This window comes from Hipposideros armiger, unplaced genomic scaffold (genome assembly GCF_001890085.2).
Source record: "Hipposideros armiger isolate ML-2016 unplaced genomic scaffold, ASM189008v1 scaffold_347, whole genome shotgun sequence".
NCBI lineage: Eukaryota > Metazoa > Chordata > Mammalia > Chiroptera > Hipposideridae > Hipposideros > Hipposideros armiger.
The window spans coordinates 1,808,906-1,824,149 of NW_017731697.1; the positions used below are offsets into that span (position 1 = coordinate 1,808,906).

General features: G+C 48.5%; 1 protein-coding gene across 1 annotated transcript in view; it reads right to left on the reverse strand.

The window, feature by feature from the left end:
* The window catches only part of GFPT2 (glutamine--fructose-6-phosphate transaminase 2), a 40,993-nt gene that overhangs the window by 10,895 nt on the left and 14,854 nt on the right, over positions 1 to 15,244 (reverse strand). Inside the window, exons 4-13 of the mRNA XM_019661436.1 lie at positions 14,932 to 15,057; positions 11,163 to 11,221; positions 10,403 to 10,537; positions 8,060 to 8,121; positions 6,777 to 6,856; positions 6,195 to 6,312; positions 2,420 to 2,583; positions 1,068 to 1,163; positions 889 to 986; positions 478 to 598 (exon numbers count right to left, since the gene is read on the reverse strand). Coding sequence (XP_019516981.1) covers positions 478 to 598; positions 889 to 986; positions 1,068 to 1,163; positions 2,420 to 2,583; positions 6,195 to 6,312; positions 6,777 to 6,856; positions 8,060 to 8,121; positions 10,403 to 10,537; positions 11,163 to 11,221; positions 14,932 to 15,057 — 1,059 coding nt within the window. The remainder of the gene's footprint in view (positions 1 to 477; positions 599 to 888; positions 987 to 1,067; positions 1,164 to 2,419; positions 2,584 to 6,194; positions 6,313 to 6,776; positions 6,857 to 8,059; positions 8,122 to 10,402; positions 10,538 to 11,162; positions 11,222 to 14,931; positions 15,058 to 15,244) is intronic.

A 15,244-nucleotide genomic window follows, 5' to 3' on the forward strand; every position in this document is an offset into this window, starting at 1 on the left:
GGTCACCTTCCTGACCCTCTGCCCAGCCTGACTGGAGCAAATGCCCAACCCTGGTGTTAGGATGGTGCCCAGCAGGGTTTGCTGAGCTGGGGGTGCCCTGGACCTCACCCTGGAGCAGTGTCTCTCCATGCCTCTCCCTGCTGGGGAGTGTGGGCACTGCAAGCACCCTCACTGCCCTGGAACCAGTAGAATTTTGAAGATCTTTCTCAATTAAACCCAGCGCACATTTATGGCACTGGAGTGAGCGGTCCCCTAAGCCTTGGAATTGAGGCACCAGGAGGAAGGGAAGCCCTGGCTGCAGGGCCTTCCCCATAATGCGGGACAGTAACTGATGGCGCTGATGGCTAAAAGATGCATGGGAGTAGCCCATGGTCGGTGCACAGAGAACTTCACTGGATGAAGGAGGGGAGAGGTGCATGGTGCGGTGCTGAGAGGACAGAGCCCTGAGGTACGCTGATACAAACCCGTATCCCTTACCCGACTGGCTGATGAAGAAGCAAACGTCATCCCTGAACACGGGCGTGTTCCTGTCCAGAAAGTCACTGGCAAGTTCAACCATCACGGGGAGCTCAGTCAGTTCCTCTAGGACTTGCCGCGTCTGAAGCCAACAAGAATGGGGACTAAAGTCATGACACTACAGGGACACCAGCAGCTGGGCTTCTAGGGACAGTTTGTGAAATGGAGCTTCCGTGTCTGGGTGATGAGGGAACTTCAGGCACTCTCGGGCCACACTGCTGGAGAAAGGGCTCGGGGCCAGCTCTCACGCTGGCTCAGGGGCACCATAATTGGAGGGCCCAATGCATGAGCGTGACAGCATGTAAATCGCGCCTTGTCCTAAGTGGCCTCGACCATCCCGGCACCATCCAGGGCCCGGCACATTGCACTTACAGCCAAGGCGGCATGGTAGCTCGTTCCACAGCCAATCACTATAAGCCGGCGACACCGTCGAATCTCCTTCAAGTGGGCCTTCAGTCCGCCCAGGAGCACTGCAGGGGACATGCAGCGCATCAGTGTGAACCCTACTACACAGGGACTCGCAGGGGCGTGGGGCACAGCCCACGGATTACCTGTGCTGCTCTCAAAGTTCACCCGGCCTCTCATGGTATTGAACACCGATTCTGGCTGCTCGAAGATCTCTTTCTGCATAAATGCACTGAAGTTACCTGCTCAAGTAAACAATGAGCCAGGTCAGTTTTAGTTATATTTCCACTGCTTAACTTTTAGTTAAGACAAAAAGTCATTATGCGGTTAGAGTGACACATGTAAAGGCCACTGCAGATTACATTTCCCAGGGGCCGTCCCACCTGATGCTCATGGTGACAAGTGAGAGGGAAGCAGGTCAGGCACGATGACCATCGCAACGTACACATCTGACCCTCCCACCAAAGGAGGGACAGTGGAAGGCAAGGTTGGTCTTCTGGGCCACGCTCCTCTTAGCAAGGCCAGAAGAAAGGAAATCGCTTTACTTTCCCAAACCCACTGACTCAGGGGAGTCACATTAAGCAAGCCTGAAGAAACAGGCCATTTTCTTTTAAACAAATACCCTCCTAACTTCTGTACTAAAGAAAAACATTTTCAGCCGCACATGCATTTCCAGGGCTCTCATTTGAATGAGGTTGGATGAGGTCAAAGGGATGATTTGGCCGCAGCATGTTAAGACCCCTGACAGGGGCTGCATCTCATGCTCTGGAGGTGTCGATAGGCAGGGTGGGGATGTTCTCTGGGACACACATGTGCGATGCCAAGCATCATAGTGGCCCTGTCTGCTGCCTTCAGCAGAGGACTTATAAACAAGGTGCCATGAAGCAAATAAGACAAGCGAGGAGGGGTGGGGCCATTGCACACACAGGACCAGGGAAGGACTCTCTGAGGGGGTGACATTTCAGGGGACATAATAAAAAAGAGCCAGTCTTGTGAGAACAGCAAGTACAATGACCCCTGGTGGGCAAGCACAGGGGCCGTCTGTAACAGTGAGCTGGCCAGGGTGAGCAGGGACAGGCTACGTGTGGGGGTTGTGGATTTTATCTTATTTTAAGAACAGTGGAAAGCCATTTGAGGGCTTTAAGTAGCAGGACAAAGGGTTTGATTCGTATTCTTAAAAGTCCACCCAGATGCCCTGTGAAGAAGAGGGTGCAGGGAGACAAATGTGGGTGCAGGGAGAGAGTCTCTCTTCCAAAGGAGACAGTGGTTCATAGTTGCCCCATTACTTCAGGTCTCCCACCTAGAGAAGAAATGATGCCTGGGGTGTAGAAATGTGTCCCAGAGTCAGTGAAGGAGGGCAGTTGATGGACTGGTCAGATCCAGCAGGGGAACCCAGTGCCTGGATAGTCAAAAGCTCCCTTGGAGGAGCCAGGCCAGGCTCCCCACAGAACACCTGCCCCCTGAGACTGCTGCACATGGACCCGCAGAGGACACCTGCCTTTCATGATTTGCTGCAATTCCATCTGCAAGGTCTGGATAGCTCGAGATGGGTCATCACTAGCCGAACGCTTGACTCGATGAATAGAGAGTTTCCCATCAGCCACTGCGGCGATGTCATCGTCCTCGAGGAAGATGACCCGGTTGGTGTGTTCTATGATAGCACTGGGACAAGGAAAACATGGGTGTCACAGGAGGGCACTGTGCCCAACAGCTGCAAGATGACAGTCACTCACTGCTTTCCAAGGGTCCATATCAGTGCCCTGATGGCATTTCAGAAAGGACAAGGACACCACACTATAAACATCGATTCACACCTCCCTACTGTCCCACCCAGAATTATTTCAAAGCCAGTCCCAGATATCCTATCATGTCATCTGTAAACATTTTAACTTATATCTCTAAAAAATAAGGATTATTTTTAACCTACTACAATACTATCACCACATCTAAAATTAATAGTTAGTCTTTCATATCATCAAATATCCAGTATGTTCAAATTTCTCCAATAGTCCCTTTGCCCTATTGTAATTACTTTTTTCAAATCAGGATCCAAACAATCACCTTTGGAGAATGCTCAGGAACCAACATATTATCCTGAATCATAAAGGGAAGGAATGAAACACTGCCTTTCCAATGATCTGTCTTCCAGAATAACCACATCATTTATGAAGGTGAGTGCTTTTTATAGAAGGAATAGAGCTAACAAAGAAGGAATGACAGATATAGAATAATTAACTTACAAACCCCTAATTATTATTAGCTCTAATCAAGGACCATCAATGGCTATTGTAACCAAATAGTGAAAGGCTGAGAGCAGCTTTATAATGGATGGATAAGGCTGGTGACACTTGAACCCCTGATCAATCTTAACAGCACAGAAAGACAGGCAATGAAACGGATGTGCCTCCTGATGGAAGGACACACCACCATCTGTGAAGTAGTCTTGAACTCCTGATCAGAAAGTCAGACCTGAAGGAGATAAAGCTCCTAAGCATCTGTAAACTCTGGCTTACAGGAAATACAGTGGGCAGAGGACCATGTTAAATGACACCGTTGAGGATCCACTCAGCAAAATCCAGACAGTGGGAAACTCATCAGGACAAACGACTCTGTTTCTTAACACACACACACACCACACACACCACACACACACACAGAGCCAGAAAATATCAGGGGGCTTAAAAACAAACTATAAAATATGTCCACCAATGAAATGTGGGGTTTTTGTGTTTATTTTTATAACTTTCTCTGTATGGAAAGTAATAATGATAAATGCTGCTTATATTGTATTGCCATTCAGACAGGACTTAATAATATATTTATATGTGATTTTTTCCCTCAATTTTGCAATAGAAAGTTTCTTTTAAAAACAAATTTAAGTTAGAAAAGTTGATAAATGAAAAAGAAAGTTAGGTAGTCAACAGCATAGGTGGTATATGAAGGTGGTGCTGGAAGGACAAGGGAGGAAAAACCCCTCATTTTATCAAGTGCCACACCCATACATGTCCTGTGCAGAAAAATGAACATTTAAAACTCCTGATGCAAAGTTAAAGAGAAAAAACTATTAAATTCTATGGCTCTAAGAGAGGGGGTCTCCAGACAGATCTTAGGGAAGAAAGATGAAGAATGATGGAAAACCACTGCTCTGGAAAAAATACTTCAAACAATACAAGTATACACCCATTGTTTAGAGTGTAAAAACCACCGGCTAACAAGAGGAAGCTGCTTTGGCTTGATCCCATGTTCCAGAGATAAATGCTGTTTATATTATATTGCCCTCCACACAGGGCTTAATACATATACTTATGTGTGCATGCACATCTATATGTTTAAATATAATTATTGTTTTTATTTACAAAATGGATGGTAGTATAATCTAGTCATCAGACCTGAGGTGGAATCCTCATCTGTCTCTTGCCAGCCCTGTGCCCTCCAGCAACACAGACGTGACCCCTGGCAAACAGGAGATGATCGCTCTGCCTGCACCAGAGGTCTAAATGGGACCATCCTGGCGAAGCCCTCAGCACACGCTGGCTGCTGTCGTCACGAGAGCACTGCAGGGTGCCTTCATGTCTGGGAGGGTCACCCTCGTCACTTTTATTGTTCAATACTAGAGGGCTTTCTCATCTATACTTGTACACCATACATTGCAGAATCACTTTATTAACTTCCCCAAACCTATACAAACAAAAGAACCTTGAGGATTTTAATTATAACATTGAATTTACAGATTAAGGAGAGTTGGTATCTTTAAGAAATAGTTTTTAATTGTTCAATTAATTTTAAACCAATTAATTAAAAAAATAATATTAAGCCTTCCTGCCAAAGAATGTGAACTCTCTCCCTTGATCGAAACCTGTTTCTCATGGTAACCTTTTCTAGTCTTCTCCAATTAGATTCTGGACTATTTTTATCAAAATTTATTTTAAGGAATTAAAACATTTTTTTTCAACTGTGGTAAACAAAATCCTTTTTGTTTGTTCAACAAAGGTTTGCAGAGCCTACTGTGCAAGTCAGGTGAAGAGATACAACAGACCAGGTGGATGTGTTTTCCACCCCTACCCCCTTCAGCTGACAACTTAGTGGCTATTGTTGGGATGTTGGATTTCAAAACCTTTATTCTCTGACCAGCCACTAGTATTAGCTCTAACAGTCTTTCAGTTGGCTTTCAAAAGTATATAATCATATTGCCTACAAAAAATTATTTCATCTCCTTTTAGGTAAGTCATGCTTTTTTTTTTTTTTAAGAAACATCTACCATGTTTCATTGACTATCAGGTAATACTGATCTTAAGATCATGATTATTTTATACACTTTTCAGAAACTGTAGCAGATTATAACTGCAAGACACCACTTATAAACACTAAAATCTACAACATAATTGTGTGTCTTAGAATCAATGAAATAATATTAGCCTTTCATAGAAATGGTGCTCTAAGGAACACAGTTTGGGAAGCCCGGCCCTTTCCTATCTGCATTAAGCACGATGCTGGCTGTGGGCTGAGACAGCTTCCTGGTACTCATGTGTCCCAGGAGACCTCGCCTGGTCACAGAGAGGCCCCATGAGCTGATGGGAAAACAGGCTAGACAAAGGTTTGGATGAAGGAGGTACTGGTGGTGTTTATTGTGGTTTTCTATTTCAATTAGCAAGAAAGTGTTTGGGCCTTTTCTGAGTATGTATGTGTGCATATAAATATTTTGTACTAAAATGGGTGTGAAGCTGACATTCTTAAATTTCAGAATTATTGTTTTGTGTATTGGTGAGAAAGAACATGGACTTTGGAATCAACTGGACCAAAACCCTAAATCTTGGCTCTGTCTTTTATGAATGGTCAGGCTCAGGCAAAGTCAGGCGGGATGCAGGAAGACCAAAGTCCCTGAGACACCTGCCCCATCTAAAGGGAGCACCTTAAAGCAGTCCCAGACAACCTGGGCCGGAGGGAGCACCACCCAGTGTGCTCAGATCTGCTGCTTTTTCAGAGAAGCTAGAAATCCTGATTTTTATGTGAAGTTTCCCAGTTTAAAAATATTGGCAACTAATCCAATTATTCTGGGCAGGCTCCAAACATTGTGAGTGGACCTGACCTGTGGCCATCAGGGCGGCTGTTGACAGCCACACAAGTGCTCACTATGCCACCAAGAGCTGGAATCTGCCATCACTCCTGCCCCTGCTGAACAGGGAGAAAACAGCTCACATAGGGTGGGATGGGGGATGGCAGGGTCATTCTTGATGACACAGTCCTAGGACAGAAAGGAGACAAGGCTTGGCTACCTTGCATCGGAAGCGAAGAAGAATTCCACGGCTTTGTTGCCTACAGCGTGAAGGCAGGTGGAGCTGTCCAGCCTCTTCACCCTCGAGTTACAGATGTTCTTCATGTTCTCAATACTGCCTAGCAAATGAAGGAGAGGACCGCAAACTCTGTTAAACTCTTTTATTTGCATAACACAAAGCATGCAGCCCGTTTCCCCCTTTGGAAATGCGTGGGAGAAATTTGCAATTTTTAGCTTTGGCTGCGTCAGACAAACGTGTGAAAGATCTCCAAATAGCACAGTGCTGCAAGAGAGCATTTAAAGGGCCGCAAACAAACCAAACCAAATCAACACTGGAATCTGGGCATGGGTGCCTGCACATAACAGTGCTGCACCCCGTTCCCTCGACTTGGGTCAAAAATATCCATACTAAAGCAGTTTTTGAAAAAATACAGCCAAGTCTCCACTGCCTGAGAGAACCTTTTGGACTTGGCAGCACCACATGTGGGCCACTCAGGCACAGCGAGGGCAGCGTGCCTCCAGGGGGCCGGGCTGCCTGCACCGGAGCAGCAGCGGCCGGTTCTCCCAAAGGGAAGGGACTTACGCGTCCTGTACAAGACGGGGATCTGTTCCGTGGAGAGCTTGTGTTTGCTCCGCACTCCGATGAGCAGGGGGCTGCCTCTCCTGCAGGGACAAGAGGGGGTCGAGTTAGCCATCACCTCGACACCTGGGATGGGCTGGGGGTCCTCTGAGCCCTGAGGATGGGACCCCATGTCCAGCAGGCTTCTTGAGGCAAAGCATTCTGTTGAGGTCCCACACAATGGACTCCTCACCTACAGGAAGATGCTCCCAAGGCTTGGAGCAGGGGCCAACAGGCTAATGTGAGAACTCCAGCTTGCTTCCGTGGTGCCACCCGCCTGCCCAGTGAGTCCCTGCATGGAGCTGTCATCACAAAAGCTGAGTTCCTGTTGGGCCCTGGCAGCAGGCAGCTCGGGTCTCCACTTGCCTCCATTCCCTTCGCCTGACGCAGGAGCCCTTGAGGCCCAGGATCTGCACAAAGGCTGTCTTTGGCCCCCTTCCACCTCGCTCACCATCTCTGCCCTGATCTGTCCTCCTGCACAAATGTCCAGTCCTTAAGAACAGGGCCAGGCCTGCTGTCATTAGGTCCCCAGGGCCCAACACATAGTAAGTGTTCAACAAATATTACTTAGATAGATTGACAGATGGACAGCTGGACTGACGGATGGACGGATAGCTAGATGAATGGATGGATGTAGAGCCAGATGAACAGACAAATGGACAGATGGCCAAATAACCCATTTGAATATAAAATAAGAGGATGGCACAAGCAGGTGTGTGACTCCACAGTGCTGGGGACCCTGGGGACTCTAACAGAGGGACATGTAAGCTGAACCCACCCTCATGGCTGAATCCGGGGACACCCCTGCCTTAGAGGTAGTGAAGCTTGAGCTCTGGGCTTCGAGGCCTCTTCTTCACTGGGTTCAAACCAATGTTCATTTTTGTTCCTCGTTTCATGGTCATAATTTTGCATGCTTTTTCTAAAGAGAGTCTGAAATTATATAGGTTTCAAGTCCCATGAAAGCTGGATCTGCCCTTGCTATATAATTTTATTTTAAATATGAATTTGCTCTCAACTTCTAAAAATCTGGAGATTTCAAATAAAAATCCAACTCTCTGGTTTCTCTTTAAAAAATCGGAAGCTCTGGCTAAAGAGATGGTGGGATACATTCTCTGTGGCTAAGCCACAGTTGTCCCTTAAAGCAAGTACCTTCCAGTTTTCCAGGGGCCTGGTGGCCCCTTGTGCCTCAAGCTAAGTGACTGGATTTTAGTTATTTGCTGTTGGAAATGTCAGTGCGTTCACCTCACCTTGTGGCAACAGCTTCTCCAGGGTAGTGGATGCTCTTGAAAACCAATGCAAATGCACCTTCCTGAAAACACAGGGGACAAGAATGAGGAACAACTCATTTAGACTAAGCTAGGCCACTGCAGTCCGGCCTGCCACCCCAGACGGGTCTCCCAGGGCTCCTCTTCACTGTGAGAGGTCCTGGGGTCAGACTGACAATGCTCCCAGGCGCTGAAGGCAGGACAGTCTGTGCAGGGGCCATCAAGAGGGGAAAGCAAAATAGACGGGACCACGGAAGTACCAAAGAGCAAACCTTGTGGATTTCAGCATGAGCAACCACCCCTGCCAAGGCCCACAAGGAAGGATTCCCAGCTCTGCGGTGAACTGGGAAGGCTGGTACATTAAAACCAGGGGCCAGGTGAGAAGCAGGGCGAGGGCCTCTGTCCCTTGACGACAGTACCTCCTCAGGGAGTCACTGTGAGGATTAAAGGGTCTAATCCATGACCTGTGCTTAGCTCAGCACACACTGAAGTCTGGCTTCAAATCCTGGCTCCACCCCTCAACTGGGCAATACTGTAGCCCCTTTGCACCTCATTTTCCTCATGGTGAATGGAAATGAGACCAGTAGTCCCACCTTGCATGGCTTCTGTGAGCCAATGAATTTTAAATGCTTAGAAGAGTGCCTGCCATATAGAGAACCCAATAGAAGCATGAGTTGTTATTATTGTAATTATTATTATTTCTACAGTAGTGACTGTCAATTGTCTCCTGTGCCTCAGCTTGTTGGTTTGTGCAAACCAGAACTAGAATCCAGTGCTCCTAACTCAAGACTCCAAATGCTTTTTATACCTAAAGCACAATTCTCTCCTACACTCTGACCATCCTGTACTAATTTTCCATGACCCGAGTAGACTTTTTATGTACAACCAGCTGTAAATCTGGATTTCCAGGTGAAACCCCCCATAGTAAGGAGCCTTAGGCAAACATAGGTCCCCGTGCATCCAGCATGCTACACCTGTTTGCCAACTCTGTCACACAGCCAGAGGGACCCAAAGTCAGTGTCTCCAGGCCTCAAAGGGCCTTTCAAACGGCCCTAAAAGAAGGCTTCAGGCAGACCCTGAGCAGCCTGACATTCACCCTGCTGGTTTTGTCAACAACAAAGTAGGACTGGATAGAATATACTTTTCGTTCTTTCTCTGCCAGGAAGAACTGTGTTGTTTCAGGTAAGAGCAGTCGCTGAAGTTTCAAAGTGCCATCACTGGGGAGGTAGTTCCGGAATTTTAAACTAAGAAAAGGAAGTAGTGCTGTGCTGTGAAGCCAACAGCTCGCTGCACATCTCACAGATGTTAGACTGTACGTTTCTTAGGGGCCAGACTCTTAACTATAGATATGTCCTCTAAATTAGGACCCCTGAAATGGGAGTCACCAGGCAAAGGGTTCAACAGTAGACTTACTTTTTATAAAAGATCCTGGAAACACCAAAGGGTGATATATTTTGAATCAGTATTGTGCCCGCAGCAGCCTCTGACCGTGGATGTTCCAGACTGTCAGCCCTGAACACTGTCCCCAGGCTGTTCCCATCTTGGAGGAGCTACTGGACTCCCAATGCCCAGGAGGCGGGCTCTGGGAAGTCGGGAGGCCTCTCCTCCTCCCCCACCATCCCCCCAGGGCCTGTGTCTGCTTCATCCCCTAGTCCAATGCGGTAGGCATCCCAGCGTGTTCCCCTTCCCAGGGACTTGGTTGGGTGGGTCCAGCCCTCTGGGACATCATGAATCACTCTCTTTCATGGATCATTCCCTAACCAGATGTCTCCTAACCCAAAACACAATCCTGTCTCGGAACTGCAACCCTTTCCCGCCACTGGGCTGTATCTTTGTGCCCTTCCTCTCGGATCAAACTTCTCAACAATCTGCACCTGCTCTCTTTACTTCCTCTGCCTTCCATCCACTCAGGAAGAACGTGGGGGCCATTTGAATAATTGCTTTACTGAAACAGGACAAAAGGCTACAATTCTGTCTCCAACATCAGTTAAATGCATCTCGGGTACATAATGGTGCACACAACTCAACTGAAAAGATGACACTGAATTGCCACGACCAAGGTCCTGTGTGCAACCCGTGATGGTAAGAAGCCACAGATCAGAAGGCCAGCCATAATTTCAGAGGTGTTGGAATGAGGCAAGGCACTTCCATTTGATGTTTACCACCCAAACCGCAGAACTTCTCCCTATTTTACAAGGATGGAACATATTAAGGCCAGACACTGTAAATGAACCAACCTGAATCCTCGGGTCCTTTGAAAAATTTGCCTGGTAAACGCTTATGAAAAATGAAGGATGGTTTAGACAGGTAGGAATTATAACTCACCAATTGCTGAATGACTCTCTCGACCAGTGTTGAAAATGTGATGTCCTCAATCTCTCTGTTGTCAAACACGTATTTGATCAGCTTGGCGATGGTCTCCGTGTCTGTTTCTGACTCAAACTCATAGCCTTTGCTTTCCTGGAATATTTGGTTGGACTCACAGAGTGCCAGATAACGGTCATTGCGCAACGCCAGCCTGCCCAACTCCCTCTCCCCCTGATGACTTGCCCTTGGAGTGACTTAAGGCAAGAACAAGGAAAACAAAAAAGGGAAGAGACAGAATCACACAGCGCAACGTGGCTGAGTCATTCCCACCTCAGAAGCTTGTCCTTGCCATGAATCTGGACATTGCAAAATAATAGCCGTCAAAGTGATCAAATGAGTTGAGTCAAATCTACCCACATCCCAGCCAACACAGCAACTTTTTCACTCTTTAGACACTTGCCATCTGCCTCCCTACCCCACATTCCATTTGGTGTGTGAGTTGATAATTTAGTGCTTTAATAAAAGGAAGTTGGTGTTCTTTTGATTCTGCGAATCTGTAGTAGCCCTTGTGAACACAAGTGGCCTGCTATCTCCTCCAGCAAGATTTGGAGGCAGCTGGGCTGGGGCTGAGGTTCACGTCTCATGTGATGACGTGGCCAAGACTGGCTCTCACTCAGCTCTTGCCTTTGTTTTCGTGGGGGAAATGAACTGATTGGAAAATTTCTGGAGGAAGACCAATAGCACTTGACTTAGATGTTACCCAGGAGAAGTATCTTACCAGAAATTTCCTCAGGTCTTTGTAATTTGTGATGATCCCATTATGGATGACAACGAATTCTGGAAGAAAAGTTTAGTTAAGAGAGAAATGCTAGCAAAAAACGAAGTTCAAGTCAAATGTAAAGGGAAAGGATTCGACAGCTGGGAACTCTGCAAAGTCTGCTCCTACAGGATATCTGCTAAGCAGACTTTATTTACAGTGTCTAGAGCTGACGTCTGCTATGACTACAGTTGCAACCCGAGGAAACACACATTTCTCTTTCAATAAAAAAGCATCTACCAACCTGACCACGCACAGAGCCTTGTGGTCTACAACGTCACCAAATCAGTTCTGCTATTTACATCAAATGGGGATGATTAACCCTTCATTACCCAGAAATGATTCCGGCCTCCCCAACCCACTCAAAGAGGTCACAAACTAGTGGTCCACACACGTGCTTCTGTTTGACCACACTCATTGTAAAACGATTTGAGCTGAAAAATTTTGAGTTTTTGCTTTAAAATCCTGGTTTTCTTAGGGTAAAACCCCCAGAAGTCCTACTACCATCCCCTGGCTTCCCCCTGCCCCCATTCCTAGCGGGCCACGAGCACTTGTTTCCAGGCTGTGCCTGCTGCCGTGCCTCCCCCTCCCACACTTCCTGGGGCTGCTCTGGGCACAGGTGGAACAGTGGTAGGGTGAGGGCGGTCCCCTCAGTCGCCACTGCACGTACTCAGTAAATAGCTGAGGAAAACTAAGGCCAACCTGAAAGTTTTCCTAGGCAAGTAACCCTCTTTCCCCCTTAGCCTAGAAAATGGAAAGATTATTATCCTTGAGATTCAATAATTCTACCAGAATGTGCCTGGGTGTTGGATATTCTTCATAAATATTGACTATTAGTGAAGCTTTGGATCTCCAACTCAAGTTTTATTTCACTGCAGGACAGATTTCTCCTAGTACATCTTTTAAAACCTTTTCTTTTATTATTTTTCTTAATTTTTATCACAATTTCCTCTCTCTATTTTTGTTTTAAAGAGTTTTATTGGGGAATTGGGGGATGGGAACAGTGCTGGGGAATTGGGGGAATGGGAACAGACAAGTTGCTGTTGTTTTTGTTCTTCAGTGTAGCTGTGGAGGACGTTGCTTCACTGGCCCAAGTTGGCACCATCATTGCACTCTTCCCTGGGTGAGGCAGATCAGTCGCTGGCTTCTGGACAGCCGCTCACTGCTGCTGCTGGCCCCTCACGCTGGTTGCTGGCTACACACGGTAGCCCATGGCAACCCACTGCGGCAGGGGCTGCAGCCTACGCCGTCCCTGGCGACTCACGGCTGCCCAGCTCCAGGTTGAGCTGTTGTTCAGCATCTTAGCTGTAGAGGGCAGTGTCACTGGCCCTCATATGTGGGATCCGAACCGGGGCCCTCTGGCGTCCCAAGCCAGCTCTTAACCAATGCACCACTCGGCTGGCCCTCTCTCTATATATTTACAACATACTGTTTACTTTTGTGAGGTCACAGGAAAAATCAGGGCTTGACTAAGGAAAGCCATTTTCAGCAGGTGTGCTAGGCCCACTCACCTCTGCCACAGCCTTACGTGTATTTCCTGCTCCATTTGTTCTGATCTCTCTTGGGGACACCAGTTATCCACCTGTTGGACCTCTATTAACTGCCCCCATATCCATCACCTCCTCCAACATTGTCATGTCTACTGCAACATTATTTCTCATATTATTTTTTTAACCCTGTCACATTTTCTTTCATCTTAGTCTATTGTCTTCTCAACATTAACCATTAACCAGAATCCATGTTTTCTTTGTGAAATTTTTTTCTGTCATTTCCTTGTGCAATGTCATTCGTGGGTGTAAGTCTTCCTTAGGAGTATGCTCTCCCGCTATCACTGATGAGCTGTTAGAGACATTTTATGAATCTTGTCTTACGTCCCATGCTGTTTTGCTTTCAATTACTCAAGCTGAGTCAGAACAGGCATTTCCAAGTTTGGGTGTGGAGGCATCTCCTCAGAGCCTCCCGGTTTTGGGGACACAGAATCACCGTCTGCACTGAAGCAGGGGTTTGCCTTTTCACCTGGGTGGGCAGGGGCTGGGGCTCGGGCGGCAACATCTTGGGGCTCATGGTCTTGGTACAGTGTTTCCTCAGCCAACACGGCTGCTGCAGAGACCAGCCTCTGTGTATGGCTTGGGGTTTGGCTGGATGTGCGTTGTAGGTCCTCAGCAACATGGGGTCTGCTGACTCCCTCCTGGGTGTAGGGTGCCTGTCCCAGTAGTGGGATGTCCTATGGTCCAGGGCATGGACCAGATCCAGGGAACAGTTCCCAGCAAAAACCTCACTGCCTGAGACTGGCCATGTGGATGCGCATGAGGCCTGGCCCCTGCACTACCTGAGGCTGCTCTGCTGACAGGGGTGCATGGGGCTCCCCTTATGTTCTCCAGAAGAGGCAGTGTCCACAGGAGCAAAGGACCCTGAGCGGGGAGGTGCCACTCTGTTTTGTGGCCCAACTCCCAGGAGAATTAACAAGAGACTTAACCGCAGTGAGGCTTGTTGATATCTAGCTAAGCGCCTGCTAATAAGCACCCCACGGCTCGTCTGATGCATCTGATCCTTACTCTACTGTGGGGCTTGGCAAGAGCCTGCACTCTGCCCGGGGGGTCTCAGGGGGGCGGGTCTCGGCCAACTCCAGAGACCATTCTCTCCGCTGGCTCCTGACCTGACCAGGCCCAACCCAGGGTGGGGGCCCACCAGAGGGCCCAGATGACGCTCTCAGGCCCTCGCCTGCCTTGGAAGCCTGGGAGAAGTCAAGAACTATGCCCCGTTTCCACCTCACATGCCTACTGTGTCCTATTACAGGGAGGCCCCCACACCCTTCGGCCCCCAAGAGCTGCCACTGGGAGCCCCAGACCTACAAGTCCTCCCCCCACAAGAGTGGGTGGGGTATCATTTAGGAAAACCATGGCATGGAGAACTGTTCTGGGGACCCAAGCAAGTGCTGTAGACCCATGAGCTGTGGCTGACACAAGGGGGCACTTGGGAGAACTGGAAACCCAAAGCCCACCAGAGGGCCTTGTGCCCCTGTGACTGCCGTGAGTAATGGCCATGTCCCTGCTCTGTGACCTGCCCACCGTTTATCAGTGGAACTCTGAGGTACTCTGAGCCCAGTCATTGTACCTTCCAGTTTGTCAAGGGATGCCAGAAGTGAATGCACAACCATTCTCACTTTTTACAAATGGAAAGGAAGCCAAGTGGAAAGCTCTGTGACTGGGAGGTAGTACTGGGCTGTCAGCTGCAGCCTCTGCTTCTCCAAATCCCAAGCCCTCGGCTCTGAGGCCTCATTGCATGGGCCAGATTGCAGCAGGCACCTCTGACTCAGTGAACCAACGTCAGCTCTGCCCTCCTTTCCCAGGACCACTGTCTCAGGGGCAGGGTGGGTTCAGCTGGAGGAGGACGGACCCCCACGCTTCCCTCAAATGCCCAGTGTTCCGGAAGACTTTAGTCCTTTGTTTTGGAACAGTGCCCAGGTCCTTCACCGGGCCATGCAGCCAAGCCTGCCCCATTAGTCAGCAACACTTTTAGCAGGTGCCATCAATTTTCTGCAGATACCTGGGAAGTCAGCACCATCTAGGGGCCAGGCTGTTTGCCCCCTGTCTGGGGCCGGTGCCACCAGTTTGGATCCCCAGGGAAGGCAGGGTGGCTGAGAAGCCCAGTGCGGTGGGTGTGGACCAACCTGGCTCAGGTCAGGGCCAAGCAGGACCTTCGGGTCAGGGAGCAAGGCCATACTACGTACCGTTGCCTTTGTCTGAGCGCTGCGGGTGGCTGTTGACAGCACTGGGGACCCCATGGGTGGCCCAGCGCGTGTGGGCAATGCCAAAGTGGGTCTCAAACTCCACCTCTAAGTCCATGCTGTCTTGCTCTAGATGAAAGAAAAATCCATTTGCTGCACTTTCAAAATAAGCATCGACACTGCACTGATCCGGCGAGGTGGCGTGATTCACAGACATTAGCTATGCCTGTAGCACGTCCCGCCAGCAGCCACAGAGACCCCCACCCCTCCTGGGGCTTCTGCCAGAACCCCTGCTGTTGCCTTCTTAGTACTTATC